The 17,530-nt window shown below is 38.5% G+C and overlaps 1 protein-coding gene across 1 annotated transcript in view; it reads right to left on the bottom strand.

Moving 5' to 3' along the window:
* The window catches only part of COL4A5 (collagen type IV alpha 5 chain), a 62,010-nt gene extending 48,657 nt beyond the window's left edge, over positions 1-13,353 (bottom strand). Inside the window, exons 1-5 of the mRNA XM_075162433.1 lie at positions 13,183-13,353; positions 3,022-3,111; positions 1,697-1,741; positions 893-937; positions 724-786 (exon numbers count right to left, since the gene is read on the bottom strand). Coding sequence (XP_075018534.1) covers positions 724-786; positions 893-937; positions 1,697-1,741; positions 3,022-3,111; positions 13,183-13,254 — 315 coding nt within the window. The 5' untranslated portion in view covers positions 13,255-13,353. The remainder of the gene's footprint in view (positions 1-723; positions 787-892; positions 938-1,696; positions 1,742-3,021; positions 3,112-13,182) is intronic.
* Positions 13,354-17,530: the final 4,177 nt, after the last annotated feature.

Raw genomic sequence — 17,530 nt, 5'->3', positions numbered from 1 at the left:
GATAAACAAATTTTGACTGAAAAGTCCAGTTTTGTTGTTAGCTTATGACTCCAGAGTATCAAATTGTATTGCAACAACTATAGGATAAATAGTTTGTTAAATCACACAACTGATTGAAACAGGACTTTCCACATTCAGGTATTTCCACACACTTCCAGGCAAAGTACTATACTACAAAGATGGAAAACACATATAGTGCTATAGAAGATCAACTTCTATTATAGAAAGATCATAACTGGAAGCTAAGTAACATGTTAGAATGAAAGTGACTCCTTCCAACAAGGAAGAAATCAGTATTTTCAATGCAATACTATTAAAAATTAATAATTAAAAAATCCCACTGTTAGGTAATGAGTTTTCCTTGGTAGCAACAGTCTACTAAAAGATGAGATGCAGTATAAGATCTAATTATCAGACACTCCTCTCAATTGTTAGCTATAAAATTAAGGATGAGAACAAGAATTTAACTACATCGGCTAGAGGGTATAAATGTTGCATCTTGGTGCTGGCAATTTCTGGCAAAACTTGTGCTTTAAGTACCAGACCATGACCCCTTCTCTCAGATGTGTGTGTAAGTCTGAATTATTTTGGAATTACCTGCACAACTCAGTAACAGCAAGTACTGCTGCACATAATAAACTAAACTTATTGGCTACAGCCAGGATAACAAGAGCTCTTTATCATATTATTGTTGCATTGTTAAGAATTTTAAAGGGATTCCACCTTTGTTCCATTGCATCCTGGGATACCCTGAGGTCCTGGTGGCCCATCTTGTCCTGGTAATCCCTTTAAAGTGGAAAAGAGGAAAGAAGAGTTAGCTTGTAGCATGCTCTTCTGGGCCTGAAAGACAAAAGGGAACAGATTCGTATCTATACAGCCCATTCCTACTCACAGGAAGTCCTGGTGTTCCTGGAAATCCTGGAAGTCCTGGTGGTCCCTAGAAGGAAATTAACCACATATGTTTTAAACAGTATGGTATGAATGGATGTCCAAAAGGATTTACCAAGATTTTACTAAATGTAACCTATCTGTGCGTATGTAAGTAAAGAAAAACAGAAAAAATCTGAGTCACCTGTAAAAAAAGAATGCCATGCTGGACAGCCATTAAGGTTCTTACCCTTCTTTCAGAGAAATATCCACAAAAACATAGAGAAGACAATGCAGAACAACAAAAGTAATAGTATGTAGATATATAGAGAAAAATAAATGAACACTCATGGTGTGGAAAATGGATGTGATCCACTGAAGTCAGAGATGCATCAATTGTCACCAGCTGAGGGGTCTGACAAAAAGAAAAAGCAAAGGCACAAAACCTAAAGGATTTCCAGACAAAACAACCTCTCCCATATCGACCCTACGTATACTGTGTCTACTTCAGAATAAATTGAAGCAAAGTTACTGGAGAGTGTTTAGGTCCTGTATAGCAAAACAGATCAAATAAGTATTGGGGCTACTCTCCTTAATCAGTTTATGAAAGTAACACAAACAATACCTAAGGTTGTATTACTTACGCAATCTTATATTACTTATAAAGAGTAATACAATCTCTTCAAGGTAGTAGATAAATTACTCTTCAGATTTAAGTTAATTTCTGCCCCCCCCAGTAAATCACCACTTGTGTGAGGACCCAACTCAATGCCTGGCAGTCTTTATCCATAATTCCAATATATCACCCTAAAATTGCACCATCACTTACTCTGATTCCTTTGGGTCCAATAGGCCCTGGAAGTCCATCATCACCCTAAAAAAACCCAACAAACAAACAAACAAACAAAAAAAACACACTCAAGTTTGCAGCCTGGCTTTCTATCAAATTAAACTGTAAGCATGATAAAATTTCTTCTACATGTTTAAAGTAGACTAAAAGTTATATTAGTTGTCATTTCCCAAGTAAAGGGTTCAAAATTATTTTATTTTGGGTGTTGGACTTTGAACTGAAAATTACTTGTTACAGCTGATGAACCATGACTTAGAGGAAATGTTTTCAAAAAAATCAAAGCTATTTAAGATTGCTTATAAGCAATGCTTTCATGTGCTTCCATCAAATATCCTACAGTGACCTCTTGTGGGCAGAACATGATATACAAGATTAAATGTGAATGATATTATACCATTATTATTTTGTATTATGATAATGCAGAACTTCATATAAAAATCTCGAGAAGAAAAGGCATTTATGGAATAAAAATATAATCAAAGTTTCTAGTCCAAGACCCCTCTGTTGTTTCACTTATGTTATATCCAATTAATCTTTTCTTTTAGTGTGGACTTTCATTTTTTTCTTATCACCTACCTGTTTTTTAATTTGCTTCATTTTGATGTGCTTCTGTTAGTTTATACTGTGAGCATTTGCAAAAGAAATGGCAGATCCTGGATAATGTTGTGTGTATTAAATACAAATGCATTCAGAGGAAGGCTTTTCAACACTTTAATACTACATTACACCATCTGAGCGTAATGATGTAATTCAGTAGCAAATAAAAATAAACTGAAACCTTCCAGGGAAAGCAAGGAGCATTCCTCAGTTGTCTCTGTGTAGGTTCAATGAGGCCTTCATTTGCATTGCCCCACCCAAAATCAGCCCAGGAATGCCACCAGGTGCAAACAACAGTTTACCTATGTGGTGGGACCCCTCAGGGCAGCTGACAGCCTAACACCACTCTTATCAGTGAACTAAGCAATGGAGTGCATTATTGCAAGGACTAATAAAACTACATTACAGCACCTTGCCAAACCTGTTCTTTGACCTTAATCTGCAGTACCTAATGACAGGATACAAGGACACATGTAGTGTTTGCAAGCACGTGTCTAGGTGAAGAATAGGAAACTTAAGAGCAATCTTTTGCTCTGGTTGACTATTCAAACTAACCAAACAAAAAACCGATGTCATATCCCAACATCTGAAGATTTTGACTATTAAACCAATGATAATCAAGAGTTCTAGAATGATTTAGGATCAGCACTAGAAGCAAGCTAACACTACCTAGCATTTTCATGCTATTCAAGTGAATTGGGACTTACCTTCAAGCCTCTTGGACCAGGTGGTCCTTCAGGTCCTGGAAATCCAGGCAAACCTGGCTGTCCTTCCAAGCCTGGGAATCCTCTTTCACCCTACAAAAAGAATAGGAGGTGGTGGCGGTGTAACACGACAAAAGCACAAGTTATGATAGAAAAAATCAGAAAACACATTATCTTTCTGGTTTTCTGTAGGGAGTCATGTACAGATAAACAAATTAACGCTGTGATTAAACATCTCACCTGCTTAGCCACAGAAATTCCTGAACATACACATACATTGCCTTTAATTGCACCACTTAAACAGGTTTCATAGGATGTTTATCCAGTATTTAAGCCACCTATTTACCAAAATAATTCAACTATGTTTCTCTTGTGCTGCTTAAATATATAGAACTCTCCCCACTTCCTATAAGAACGTAGCTTTATTAGTTACTAAGTCTCTCCTGAAAACTCACCTCTGCTGCAATACCTATAAAAACTCTCAGAAGGGTGTAGACTGCTGCTATACCGTGACCATTGTTTATTATTTCACAATTGCAAGATTGTAATTTGTAATAAAAAAGCAACTAAGATCGTGGTCATGGACTGTAGGCTAAACATTGTACAAATACAGAACATAAAGAGGGTTCCAGCCCAAAGTGCTTACAATCTAAATCAAGTGAGACAGACACAAGACAGCAAAGAAATAAGGTTCTTATTCCTTTTATCTGTCACCTCCTGCTAAAATCGTAAGCTTTTAAGCAGCAATCATATTTTGCTAAATATATATGCAATGATTAGCCATGGTAGCCCATTAGTGGTGTAACAAATACCATATACCATCATATGCCACCCTCTAACTTGTTAGTGTAAGATAACAACGTCACTTACCTGCAGTTTCAGAATATGCATAGCTGCAAATTCATAAAATATTTACTTTCATTCATTCTATGTCAAAGATTCACAAAAATCAGTAAATATTAAGGTTTCAATTGGTACAGAAAAGTACCAGAATTAATACACCTATTTGTGCATATATTATATTACGGTACACTTTTCAACTGCATAAATAGATATTTCCTACAGCTCTGTTACATCAACCAGTATATGTAACTCCTTTTGACACAGGCAGTTTTTCAGCATTATTCCTTATTGCTCTGCAGATAGTTTTGGTTTGGTTGGTTGGTTTGGTCCCTACCTACAAAAAAACTTCTGTTTATTTACCCCAATTATTTTTTCACGACAACTACGGGAACTGCCAAAGAAATGTTCCATCCTAACAATCACCTTAATCACTAGGTTAGAGTTGTGCAGGCTTTTGCACATTCTTTTTAAACCGATTCATCCTGAATTTTTATTTTCTTGCACCACTTCAGCAAGAATGGGAGTGGTAGCTCCCACATCTATTATCTGGCAGTCTACCAGTTATGCAGCTCTCTAGGAACTTGCAATGTCCTGCCTAGCTCTCCTCAGTCAGGTGAAAGAACCGAACCAGCAATCTCACATCTTCAAGACGACAGCAGCAGAGAACTGAAGACTGGGGATTGCAAGCAGACAGAAGCATCTAACTACAGCCTTGAGCACAATATGCAAAAGGTAGTATTAAGGCTTTGCTCATCTCCCCTTTATTTGCTATAAGCAGCCATATGCTGAGCATGACAGCAGGTATTCAGCATGACAGTAGTGTTAAATCTAATTCTTAAATCCTCATTTTCTCACTGTACTGCTTAGGTAGGTGCTCTGTATTCCACTGTGGGGGGCAGGAACTTAAAAGTTGCATTCAAAAGATTTACAAGATGCTGAGATTTCAGAAAAAAATTCAGAGAAAGTAACAGGGCTTCTCTTCCTGCCTTCTTTTCCAGTACTTGCTATACTGCTTCCTTGGAAAACAAGAGGAAAACCTTTTGGATGAGAGATTAAAGGCTGTCTGCAAGCAAGAGCTGCAACCTTACAGAGGAAACAACTAAGCTGTACTGAGTCCTACCTATACAGTGAGACTCAGAAGGATTCCTTGGATAGAAATGGACAGCTCATTAACTGGTCTGCTAAAATTGGTTTCCTATTAATTAAAATGTAAACATATTCCTCTTTTGCTGTCAGTCACGTATCCTCTTATATAGGGTAGACATCTTTTTTCCCCTGTGGAAATGCTAAAATTGCATCATAAATTGAGGCTAGCTTAAGTTTGACAGTCAGGGTCCAGACTGTCTTTTTGCACACAAAGTGCCAGGCTGTGCTTTCGCATGGAGCTATACAGCTGGCATGCCACCTCATCTGAAAAGCAAGACTAGAGGAGTGTTACTATCTCAGGCCAGGATATGAAAGGGTTAGTGTGTCCCTGAAGGAGAGAGAATAAGGAATCTGGGAGTGCCAGATAAGGAAAACATTAGACAGAGCCAGACTTTGGAGCAAGCTCTGGCAAGAACTGTGTTTGCACACTAAGGAAACACACCTGTGTACAAGAGGCATGTCAGATGCATCAGGTGCTAGCTAGGCTACACAATGCCTACTAATCTCAACTTGGTCACGCTTCACATTTTTGTTAGAGAAAGTAACATGTGCAAATGGTTACTAGAACAGACTTTTAGCAGAGGGTTGGCCTTGCGTGTCATCTAAGCATGAAGAACTGTTTTCTAAAATGCAACTACTCTGAGGTGTCCACCCTAAGCAGTCACAGAACTGGGAAGCCAAGGCCTTTAAAGTGAAAGAGAAACATACGAAGTCAAACAGTTAAGCAAGAGAAATACAGGAAACAACAGATGCTGCTAGTAAACTTCACTATTGAAACTACGAAATGAGTATTTTCTAAGCCCACTTTGCAAGTGAGCAGCAACAATGAGAGCCTTGCATGAGGAAACTGTTGCCAGAGCAACTCCTGTGGCGTTTACCAGCAAATTACCCCCAAGAGTGAACAGATAATTTGAAGGACTATGCGAGGGAACAGCTGAGGGATTACACCAGACACTTCCCGAAGGAACTGTATCAAACTAATTACAGAGGAAATAGCTGCACTATAATCGCTATTTTTGATCAAAAAATTCATTGGAGAAAGAAATGTGGGCAAGTTGGGTAGGGGGAAAAACCAAGCTGATCCAGCTCTCTGGAATATAGATGACATCAGGGGGATTTTTTAAATTGTCTTCTACTTCAATAGTGTATAGAAAGATTCCATAAGTGAGAACAGTTTTCAGACACTGCTTCTGCCTCCAGACTTTTCCTATTGCACACCTTGCATATACCATACTGTTTTCATGAAGATTCAGATGCTACAAATCTGCCAGGAAAAATTGCCTGCTGCCTTGCAAGAACATACTGAAACAACATTTAAAAAGCCTTCCCCAAAAAGTCAATGCCAAAAAAGGACATTATATCACTGGGGATACAATGAGATTGGAGTCCCTGGGTAGTGTGCAATGCATTTTCTTATGAATGCAAAAACTGACAGTCACTAGCCAGTTTCTCTTGCACAGAAAGAACTGAGGAATTCTGGATACTTTTTGTTTCAGACTAGAAGCTACTAAAAAAAACCCCACATAAATAGGAAAGGTGTAGGTCAACTCAGATCTCATCTTCCAATCCCAAAAGTACAGGATTGTTTCCATAGCAGAATAAAGATGTATCAGCTATAAACCATCATTTCCTTGGGGAATGGGCGAGGAGTCAGATTCTGATCTCATTTAGTGACAAATCCAGAGTAGCTGGCAATGCAATTGCCCTCTATCAGCCACACAGATATGGCAAGACTGTCAGCTTATAAGCTTGAACATGACTGTTGCTTGGGGGATTGAAAGAAAAAAAATAGTTGGGAAACACCCTAAAATTATGCTTTAAGCTGCAGCAAAATATAGTCAATTAAAGAGGTATACAGAAAAATTTGGCATAGTTCCATGTACTCTAATAATAGTTCAGAAGTATTTAAGAAACCAGGGATAGATGCAGTTTTAAAGCACACACAAGTAATTTACGTTTCTAGAATTTCTTCCTGAAATCTAAATATTTATAAATAGAAATTATGGGGACAGAAACCATGACATTTATTTACATAGATGTGGTATACTAATGAAAAAAAAGACTTTAAAAAAAAGGAGCACAAAAATATTCAGGAAAGCAGTAATTGGACAGCCCATTTTGATGCCTAAATACATGTAAGAGCCTGACTGTAACATTTGGCAATAGAGGCACATACTTCCTTCCTGCCCTTGCTGTAAAAACAGTGAACATCAGAAAGAGTCTAAAGACAGTTAACTAGGGGTGGCTACTTAAAACTAGATTCACGTACAAATGTCTGTAGTAACATTAAAAGATGTACAGCATGGAAAAAGTGATGCAACAGACAGCCATATTATTCTCTCCTTTTCTAAATGATAGGGTGAAAATAACAGCTGCCTCAGATTCTAATAGTAGTCAACATAATTTTTTCCTCAACTTGAAGAATACTGACTAAACAGAATTAGAACTGTAGTATCTAACCAAGACCTCATTCAAAACAAACACACCAACCAGCCACAAACAATAGTGTTAAAGATATAGTTTAATGCAATAAAGAAATCCCCTCTGACACCACCTGTATTCTTCAAAATACATCAAATTTCTTCAGAATATTATCTGTGACTTCTTTCGTAAGATGAAACAGTCGAGGTTTAATGGTCAGTGGTCATTTGCAGGTGCTGGAAACCTTTCAGAATACAGGGCCATAATAGTGCAGTTCAAGCCAAAATTTATGAACCACACACACCAATCATGTAATTATTCTTGACAAAATGATTAAAATCTGAGACTTTTTAACTATTTCCTAGCAATTTGTATCCAACAGTGAAAAGAAAAGCTGAGCTTGGGTCACATCTGCACTAAATTTTACCATGATAAAGGCAGAAAGAAACAGGGATCTTGAGGACATATACTGATAATTTTCTTCTGAGACACAGAACTCCAAGAATATATATCCAAAGAGTCCAGGAATAAGATATTCTTCCTTTGTAAGGGGTATGGATTTCTTGTATCTGCATACAAAGGCAAAGTATCTGAAATGCCTTCAGAGCTCAGATATTACAAGCTGTTCTTGCCAGAATGCCAGGCACCAAGCTCAGGAAATTGTATTTTAGGCCTCCAGTTCAGTCTTTGGAGTTGCACCCCTTACATTGCGATCAACACACCCGGTAAACTTGGCATCTTCTGAAGTTCTCCGTTAAAAGGCCATGGACTAACCATATTTAATAACTAAAGAGCAGCTTCTTAATCAATTTGTTTAACTTAATTTGAATGGGTAGAACCCAATAGTCCTGCTCATCAAAAATAGCATAATGTATTTGCAGTTATTTTGAGGGGGAACTGTGTCTTAGGTGCTGTGAAGAACATGGTCCCTCCTACCTTAAGTCACATGTTTCTATCGCAGCTACACAAATAGTTGTGCTGCAACATAACTTGCATGAAGGAACTGATCAGGCTGAAAACTAACCTAGCTTACAAAGAAACTTGTTTTCAGCGAGATCAGTTCACTGACAGCTCTGAACATGGCCATACAAGCCCCAGAGGAGAAACAGGAATACCTAGCTAAGGGAAGGTATGAAAGCGTATTTCAGCAGCAGCATGTACTACCACTTTAAAGCAGAACCACAGTAGTCTTGGGGTACACACCCTCTTAGTGACTAAGATGCATGCAGCTTGCTTGCTGCAGCCCTTGGCTCTCAGTCTTCATCAGCTGGAGCAGCTGAGATTCAGTACCACCCCTCTCCTCCTCCTCCCCAGTTTCTGTAGAACTGATCTTATCAGCATCTTTGGATCTTGTTTTCAGCTGAGGTAAAACCAGCCCAATAATCTACAAGTCTTACTGGCCTGTCTTAGAAATTGCTCCATGTGCAGTGTCTATTGTGTTTGTTTATTTCTTTTGCTAGCTTTTACTCATGAACTAGCTTTTAAGCATTAAAGCAGGTTAATCCCAAAAGTGCTGAGCAATATTTATTTAAAACCCAATCATCATCCAGTTCCTTAAGTAAAAAGCAATTATAGACTTCTCTTCCAGTTGAAAAGTGAGAGCAATTCCTATAAGCACCTGTATGTAGCAGCTTAATCATTTACTTCAGTTTTAATACTCTTACCAGATCCAGTTCACTACTGAGCAGCTTACTGTGAGTAACAGCACACTGGCTCCCAGCTGCAATCAATTTTTACTGACTTCTCCAGTAAATTCCTCTCATTTCTTCATTATACCATTTTAGACATGTTTGAATTTTATACTACCCATTTTATATTTAAGTTTAGAAAGGTGGGCCTGAGCAGAGGAAGAAAACCTTAGTGCACCAATTTTTGTCTGCTATTGTATGATTGGCTTACTGTGCTTTGATTCTTCAATAGATAACATGCTACTGATGCTATAAGGGCTCATGGCAGAGGCAGAGTTAAACAAGAATCACTGGCACCATAGAAGCAGTTAAATAAGTGCTGTGGCTCCCCAAGGCAAGACAAGAAAATAGTTTTCCTATTTGTTACAGTTCAATTTGTATTACTTTACCTGATCTGCTAAAATTTTGATATCCTGAAGGGAATGCTAGAATGCTTAGGAAGAAGGCTACTTTTGAGTCTCCAAAGGAATGCATTAGACTCTGCTAAGCTGAACAAAGCAGCACTTCTTAGTTGACTTAATGCAAGTGGACAGCAACTTGGATGCAAAAGCTGGTTGCAGGCCAGAAGTGAAACACAGTGGAACAGAAGCGCAGGGCTCAGCTGAGTGCATTTGACAAGGCTTTTCCTGTCTTCCCAGCACAGAACCAGGTTCCGTATGCCTGACTTCCAGTAGTTCTACAAGTACATTCTCACACTCTCAATGGGAGAATCAAAGAGGGAAGATTATTTAAACAGCTCCTTGTCTAATGCTCTTCATACTCCAATTAGGCAAGGAGCTATAGAGTTTGACTCCTGGTTCAGAGGTCACTGCAGAAGGAAGCAGAAACGCCAAATGTCAAGTGTGAAATACAAAGCAAAAGCCTGAAAACTGTTGTAGTAGCAGTTTACACTCAACTGGAATAAAGATAACATTTGCAAGAAAGGTTGAAGATAGTATCAGGTTTGGAAACTTACATCAAATGTATAAGTGAGTGGTACACTGTAGTAGTACAAGACCCTACAAAAAGCTTAAGGCTGTAAAAAAACAAACCAAAGAATTTATAAGAGAAAGCATTATGGATGTCAGTGGCAGAAAACTCTTGTGGTTCCCCAGAACTGAACTGCTGAATCCATCAATGCATCAAATAGAGGGCTTTGTAATTATAGCGCAACTAATATGTTGTAATGGGGTGTGTGCACATATAATCAAACCAGTTCCACTGGCAACACATCATACCTAAGAAATATGGGCTTTGATTTTCGTTGTTCCTTTACATGATGTACATGATGGTCTGCAAAAAGAAAAAAAAAAAAAGAAAAAGAAAAAACCCACAAAAAACCCTCTGGCATGCCTCAGGATTATGCTGCGTTTACCTTGATTTAGGATTTAGGTGGAAAATGAATCACAGTTCCCAGATTTCAAAGTGAATCTTCCATTCTAAGGATAGAAACTTGCCTTGTATCTATCAGTTTAATAAGTGGGAGTGTCAGACACACACCCCCTTCCCTAAGAGGACTCAGACAAACAAAAAAAAAAGCACCAAACCAGAAAGCAGTCTTGCCCTAGGTGAAGCTCTGTTTTCCTTTGTGTGGTGGTTTTTTTTTGGTGTTTTTTTTTTTTAATTAAAAGATTACACTTTGATCAATTTGCAGCCCCCCAAGAATTTTCCTGGAAGATGCAGAACCGTTACATAAGTATTTGGTCTGATGTTATGCTTGTTTTACTGGATGCTTTTTTTCCTTCCCCACTTCCTTTTCACAAAAGGTTATCAAGCTTCTCACGCTTCTGCTCGAGACTTGCTATAATTGACTCCAGAAAAGGCCAACAGAGGTTGGAAACTAAATGTGGAAGAGTTTCCCCTGTGCAGTTCTCCTTAACAATTGGCTAGGACAGTCTGGAGGAGTAGAAACAAAACCCAACAATACATAATGACACTTGAGGGCTTGATCTTGAACAAGGCTCATATGCTCCAGTTGTTGACTGTATTTGGACAAAAATCTCCCTCTGACTCCAAACAAACAGTCCCAAGATATTCTTTACCAGAGAAAGGTGACTATCTCAATTTCATTAAATGACACTGAAGGACTGGGAATGTATTGAGTGGGTCATGGTCCCTGCATGTGTAACAGTAGTATAAAGAGAAAGCTGAATCTGAAAGCCGAGTTTACTTAGAAAGCTGTAAGATTTACTTCTAGGTTTTCCTTATCCACACTAACCAGACAATATCCATTTGCTCACTGAACTCACAAAATAGCTGTCACTAGTCCAGAAATGGCCAACTTAGAATTACAGAAAGGTTCTCCGAAGTTGTATCTACTACGATTGTGTTGGGAATGTAAGCCTAATGCTCAAGTGCCTTCAAACTAAACCTGAAATAGTCCTGTGCCTAGTGTTAGGATGCACCTGGTTTGGCCACCTGCATTTGGAGATCCTGTAGGAACGCATCAACAAGGTTCATGTTTTGGCTAACCAAACCTAACTCAGAAAGCTTGCTATCAAGCGGATACTGTTCTTCACTAGGTATGTAAACTGGGAATATACTTGAAGCAAGTAAAAAGCTAGTAAATGCCAAGGAATGACCTCATCTGTCTGGACCTATCTGGATGACAGGTGTGGCACCAAGAATTACTCTGAATTTTGGACATCTGCCTTGTTTAACCTCAGCCAATAGTAAAATTCTGCATCAGCACATTATAATGCCAATGCAGTGACTGATTATTTTGCATTACTTTCATTCATTTGAGGTTACACTTGTTTATGCAAAGTCAAAATAATCTTTGAAATGTATCAGAAATTAATCTAGAGCACTGAAGCCCTTCTAGAACCTTGTTAAGACAGGGTAAATGGTTTGATAAGACAGGCTTATCAAACTCTGTTATCAGTTCACATCTTTAAGAAGACTCCATTGTTTCTCAGGAAACTGTTTACAAGACTAAGAGTGGAAGTGTTTCAGGCAGTCTCTCCCCCTTGCAGTGATCAGATCACATTCGTTCCCTGTGACAACAGCAGTTACATGGGAACTATTTAACCACAATTTACTTAGAACTAGGCTCCCACACTTGAGAAAAGGCTCAATTCAGGCAAGTACTGAGCTGTGTATCTAACATTGCATCGTAACTAAACGAAAACCTGCTGTTTCTTCAAAGGAAAAAATTGGAAAACAGGAAGAAAAAATGGTGATAGAAACATGAAGTACCACACAGATATATTGAGCTCAGGCAGTGAGACTGGAAGTCAAAGCTACATGGAAGCAGGAAAGCTCTGAGACATCAACATGCATCTCTTGGCCTTAGGACACTGCCTGGTCAGCCCAAAACAGCCTGTGGACTCACTGAATGAACCACACAGGGTTGCTTTTTGGGTTGGGGATGGTTTTTACTCTGCTTGATCCGAGAATACATGTTTGGCCATTAAGTAGCTGCTTACTTGGGTGGTAGCTATGTATGTTGGGAAAGCTGTATCAGAACTGTGTCACTTCCACAGTCCAGCCGAGCATCTAGACAGCAACAGCAATCATCTTAGTATACAGCTATACAAGTTATGAGGCAAGAAACAGTACAAGTTCAGAGCACATGAGTGAGTGTCAACTACTTATGAGCAGACAATGCAAGAAAAGTGAGAAAGCAACCCACACTCACTCTGGTTTTAAATTCCCACTGAAGCATTACTAGCACAGCCATTATTGTACAATCCACACCTTATCTTGTCCACACTAACTAGTTAGCGTAGGCAGGCCTTGGCAGTAAATAGGAATTCTTTCTATTTTACTAGAATTTGTGTCTTTTCTCTTTTTTACTCCCACATAGCTGGAGAAATTTGTGCCATCATTCCCCATGCTTGAGAAAATAATGGTATGAAATTCTGTACACCATCGGATGGACCAGTCGGTCTGACTCAATACCTGAAGTCGTTATAACAGCTATGCTCTTTGGTGCATACCCACTCTACAGTGAAAGAAAAGAAGACACAAGCAAGAAACAAATGCTACCATCCATTAGCTTCAGTTATCTGAAGTTGGCATATGGCTCAGTGGTTTGTCTGTTGGTCTGCCAGTAAAAAAAAAAAAAAAAAAAAAAGATATTTACCTTTTCACCTTTTACACCACTGCAATCACATTTGGATAAAGATGTGCATCCATGGCAAGCCTTTAAAGACATAAGAAAAAAATTAGATTATGTTTTTAATCAGCATAAGACTGTATGAAGTCTTTAATACTACTACAAAAGTTAGTCTAAAATGTAAGACTACAAAGTTTGTCATCTAGCCGTTATACATGTGTGCAAAGCAGATACAGTTAACTGAAAGTTCAATTACCTTTATTAAAACCTATTGCTTGTACATAAGTATATTACAGTTACAGTTTCCCCGGAAATTTTAGACTTTTAAATTTATGCTTAAACACCATTTACTCTAGGGCAAGGTACAATGCAACACCTATGGCCAAAGGGGCCAGAACTTCAGTAAAACAGGCTCTTCAGCACATGCCTCCACACTGAGAAGACTCCAATTATAGTTCCCACCAGTAGATGTCAGATTTTGCACAAGAGTTTAACGAAGCCTGAAGCTTACGAGCGTATTTGTGATAGTTATTGGGAAAATATTTACTTACACGATTAATTATTTCCTCCACAGCTCAGTTATTAAGAAAAGGTTTTTAAAAAACCCTAGATTTCATTTAGCTGCATTCACACTCTATTACAAAGCCTGACAAGTCAGCTACAACAGTCCCTAGCACAAGGGGAGTGACAGCCTGATATTAAGGGGTCAGAGGAGGGAGATACAGAAGCTTGATTCACAAAGAAGATCCAGGTAAGGTAACTTTTCCATACCACATTTGCTTAGTTTATATTCTTTCACTCCCACCCCAACATGGGATACTCATTAGAGCTCTCTGTTGATTTCAGAGATGAGAGATATGTTTACAGAAGTGAGATTTCCAGAATAAATGAAATTTTTTGTAGAATGTCTCTACATAATACATATGGTCATCAATTTTCAAACCACTTTATAGTTAAAAACCATGACCTGCATTAGAAGATACACTACCTGAAATACTTTAGGGTTTAACTTGTTCTGAGAACAGGTGTGGCATTGTATTAAGAAAATACAGCACATACTTTAAAAGTTTGAAAAGCTGAGCATTTAGGGTCCTCCCCCCCACAGTAATCTACAGAGAACATTATGTACAAAGTTTCAATCAAGCAGGAAACCAGATGGTGTGTCAGATCTAAAGTACACCCACACTATAATGAATTCTAGTCTTCATTATCACAGAAACATTTAGAGACATGACCCATCACCTACCTGGCATTAGGAATGTCCTGGCTCTTAGCCTAAACACACTACCAAGCATCAGCCTGAAAACACAGAAGTAGCTTAATTCACCTGGGGCTACGCAAGCCCAGGATCAACTAAAGTATCTTGTAGCAAAAGGCAGAGCTTTGAGTTTTAAATCAGCAGTAGTGCTACACCATACGACTAGGGCATCTCTGCAAATCTTCCATTTGGCTTTTGTAATCAGTTTCTTGATTTGATGTATATGAAAACTCAAAATTCTTAGTTAACAGGGATTTATAGAGCCATTTCCTAAAGTGAAATTGAACCTTATTAGCCAGTTCAGGCTTTCAAAAATCAGACTGGACAAAGCCCTGAGTAACCTGGCCTGACCTCACAGCTGACGTTGTTTGGAGCAGGGTATTTGGCTAGATGCCCTTCTGATGTTCCCCTTCAATCCATGTTATCCTGTGAATTTGGTATCAGATCCTTTTCACTTTTAACAGTGGATTTTAAAAAAGCAAGTTCCTTGTGAACCAGTTTTAGGATTAATCTCGTTAACAAAGCTTCATTTAAAAGGGATTAATCTTAGTTACATGCAATATTCCCTTGCCTCACAGCACAAGCCTAACACAAAAAATAGCAAGTTACCTAGCTCACTGTGTAGCAGCGCTGGTTTCTTATTACAAAGATAGCATAGTGAGAGCTACATGAAAATCTTTGCTGCCTCCAAGAGGCAGGGGGAGGAAAATAAAGTAAATCAGTACTCATTAAAAACCACCAAAAGCTGTCCAGTAGTAAAACACACATAGGCTAAAATAAAACACACATGGAAAGCACGATCAAGATCCTACACAGCATAAGGAGGATTTGTTTAGGTTACAGAACAGCAAAGACTCATTTAGTCTTCCTCACAGCTTCCAGAGAATGTTTCTAATAGAAATTTCCTGAGTTTTCAGGTACAAGAGAACTGTTAGGGTGAACAGGGAGAAAAGGAAGGGAAAAAGATGGTTTGAGATTACATTGCCCCTTCACAAAACAAGTTAGACGTACACAATTTTGTGAAGGCGAGTTTTTAAGACACTGAAACTCAGAGTCTCTGCCCTTTGCTACTATGTCTCTACAGTAAAACTGCAGAAAACTACATTGTTAGTGCTAACACATCTTCAATGGTGATCTGGTCAGCATGAAGACTACACAAAATAGATCCAATTAATAAAGAAAACAGAATCATGGAATAATTTGGTATGGAAGGAACCACTCAAAGCAGGGCAACTTAGGGCAGGTTGCACAGGCCCTTTGTCCAATTGCATGTTGAATTACTACAGCGGTGGAGATCCCACAGCCTCTCTAGGCCCTTGATCTGGTGTCTGACTGCCTTCATGGTGAAGCTTTTTCCCCTCAAAAAGATCTCACCAGAATTCCCTATGTTGCAACTTGTATCCATTGCCTCTTACCCTATGCAGGATGAGAGGAGCCTGGCTCCATCTTTGCCACACTGTCCTAAGTAGCAAGACAGCCAGCCATCAGGATTCACCTCCTCCCCTGAAGCCTTTTTCTCTCAAGTCTCACGTCCCAGCGCTTCCCCATACACCCAGCCTCCCAACACCGGGTGTCCCAAAACAAAGCAAAGAGAAGTGATCTTTAAGTCAGCTTGTTTAGAATCAGGGACTGACTTTTGCCGATTTTGAAAGAGCTGACAAAGGAGCACTTTTCCTGCATATGCTGGCAATAAATAATGGTGGATATGATGCTGAATGATAAAGTGTATCCTTCCCAATTCTGTGACACTAAATAAAATAGCTTTTAAGATGAGTCTAAAGCTTCCTGTATAAATTTTTTTGAGGAAAGTGCTTCTCTCCCTTATTCTATTTGTAGTTTAAGGAAAAAAAGTGCTTTGATTTAATCAATATAGTGTTTTTTTTTTTAAACCTTTGGCTGTCTTCCAAAGTAATTTATATATTCAGACTGGATTCCTTATACTTTGAGCAGCCTCCTAATGTATACAATTAGCCTGTCTCGAAGAGTCAGGTGTACTCACTGAACGCTTTTTGACAGATGGTTTTGGATATTCACTTCAGATGCATTATTTGCAGGAAGGGAACATGGTCTTTCCCAGACAGCAGTGAAGGGAAGCTAAAAGAATTCTGTAATCAGAAAACTCTTCAAATACCCACTGTAATCAAATGGTAGTAATTTTTGGCTTAAGTTCTGGGAAGATCTATTCACCCACAAGCTTATCAAGACGTATTCCCTCAGAGTCACTTATCTTCCTGTACAAAAGCTGTATTTGGCAGATTGTGTTTCTTATTTGCATCAACTTGTATCCCCAACTAAGTTGTTTTTTTTTTTTTTTAACTAAACAGTTTGAGAGAAAAAAAGCTCTGAGAATTCATACTATATCAAGATCAATTCATGCCACTTACAGGTCATGTTGCAGTATAGTGTAAAAAACAACATAAAGTAAAACATGTTGGCACAGCAAAAAAAAAAAGCTTAATGACCTGTTCTAAGTGAAAACTTTCTTCTTGTTTAGACTTTTCAATAATCTCAAGGCCTTTTTTACTTGGGAAAGCAGGCACAAAAATTGTGCTACAGGAGAATGCATACTGCATAGCAAGCTAGTACAAGTTTGAAAGCCATTCAGCAGCCATAGGCTAGAAATGTCTGATGTCACAGATTTAATTCTGTATCTTATATTAATGCAAAAAAAATCCAGGCTCTATACTATGCACAGCAATGCTTGGAATTTCTCCCGCATATGAGCAATAAGTTATCTACACCTCAATCAAGCAAAAAAAGCAATACAACGACTACAACATTTCAAGCATAGAAAAATCTACATTAAGAGCAAGATTTAGATGGTTATGATCAGTAGTTTGCCCTTAGTAACAGCTTAACCATCACTAGTTCTGAAAATTAGGTGACTTAAAACCCCATGTCTGCTTTTTCAGACATAGAAAATTAAATGACTCCAAACATCAGTGGAACTCTGAGTTAAAATCAGTACATTTGTTACAGGTTGGGGAACTGAACAAGTCACCTGCCTTGTATTAGGCAGCCAGAAGCCTTCAGTAGTAGTTCAATTCCTAGCTCTGGCCAGTAGGACACATTGTCTTATGTGACAGGGAAGATGGTAAAAAGTATTGGATGTAATAG

The sequence above is a fragment of the Calonectris borealis genome, chromosome 13, assembly GCF_964195595.1.
Source record: "Calonectris borealis chromosome 13, bCalBor7.hap1.2, whole genome shotgun sequence".
Taxonomy (NCBI): domain Eukaryota; kingdom Metazoa; phylum Chordata; class Aves; order Procellariiformes; family Procellariidae; genus Calonectris; species Calonectris borealis.
Note: the sequence above shows the minus strand (reverse complement) of the source record. Positions and strands in the feature narration are given on the sequence as shown.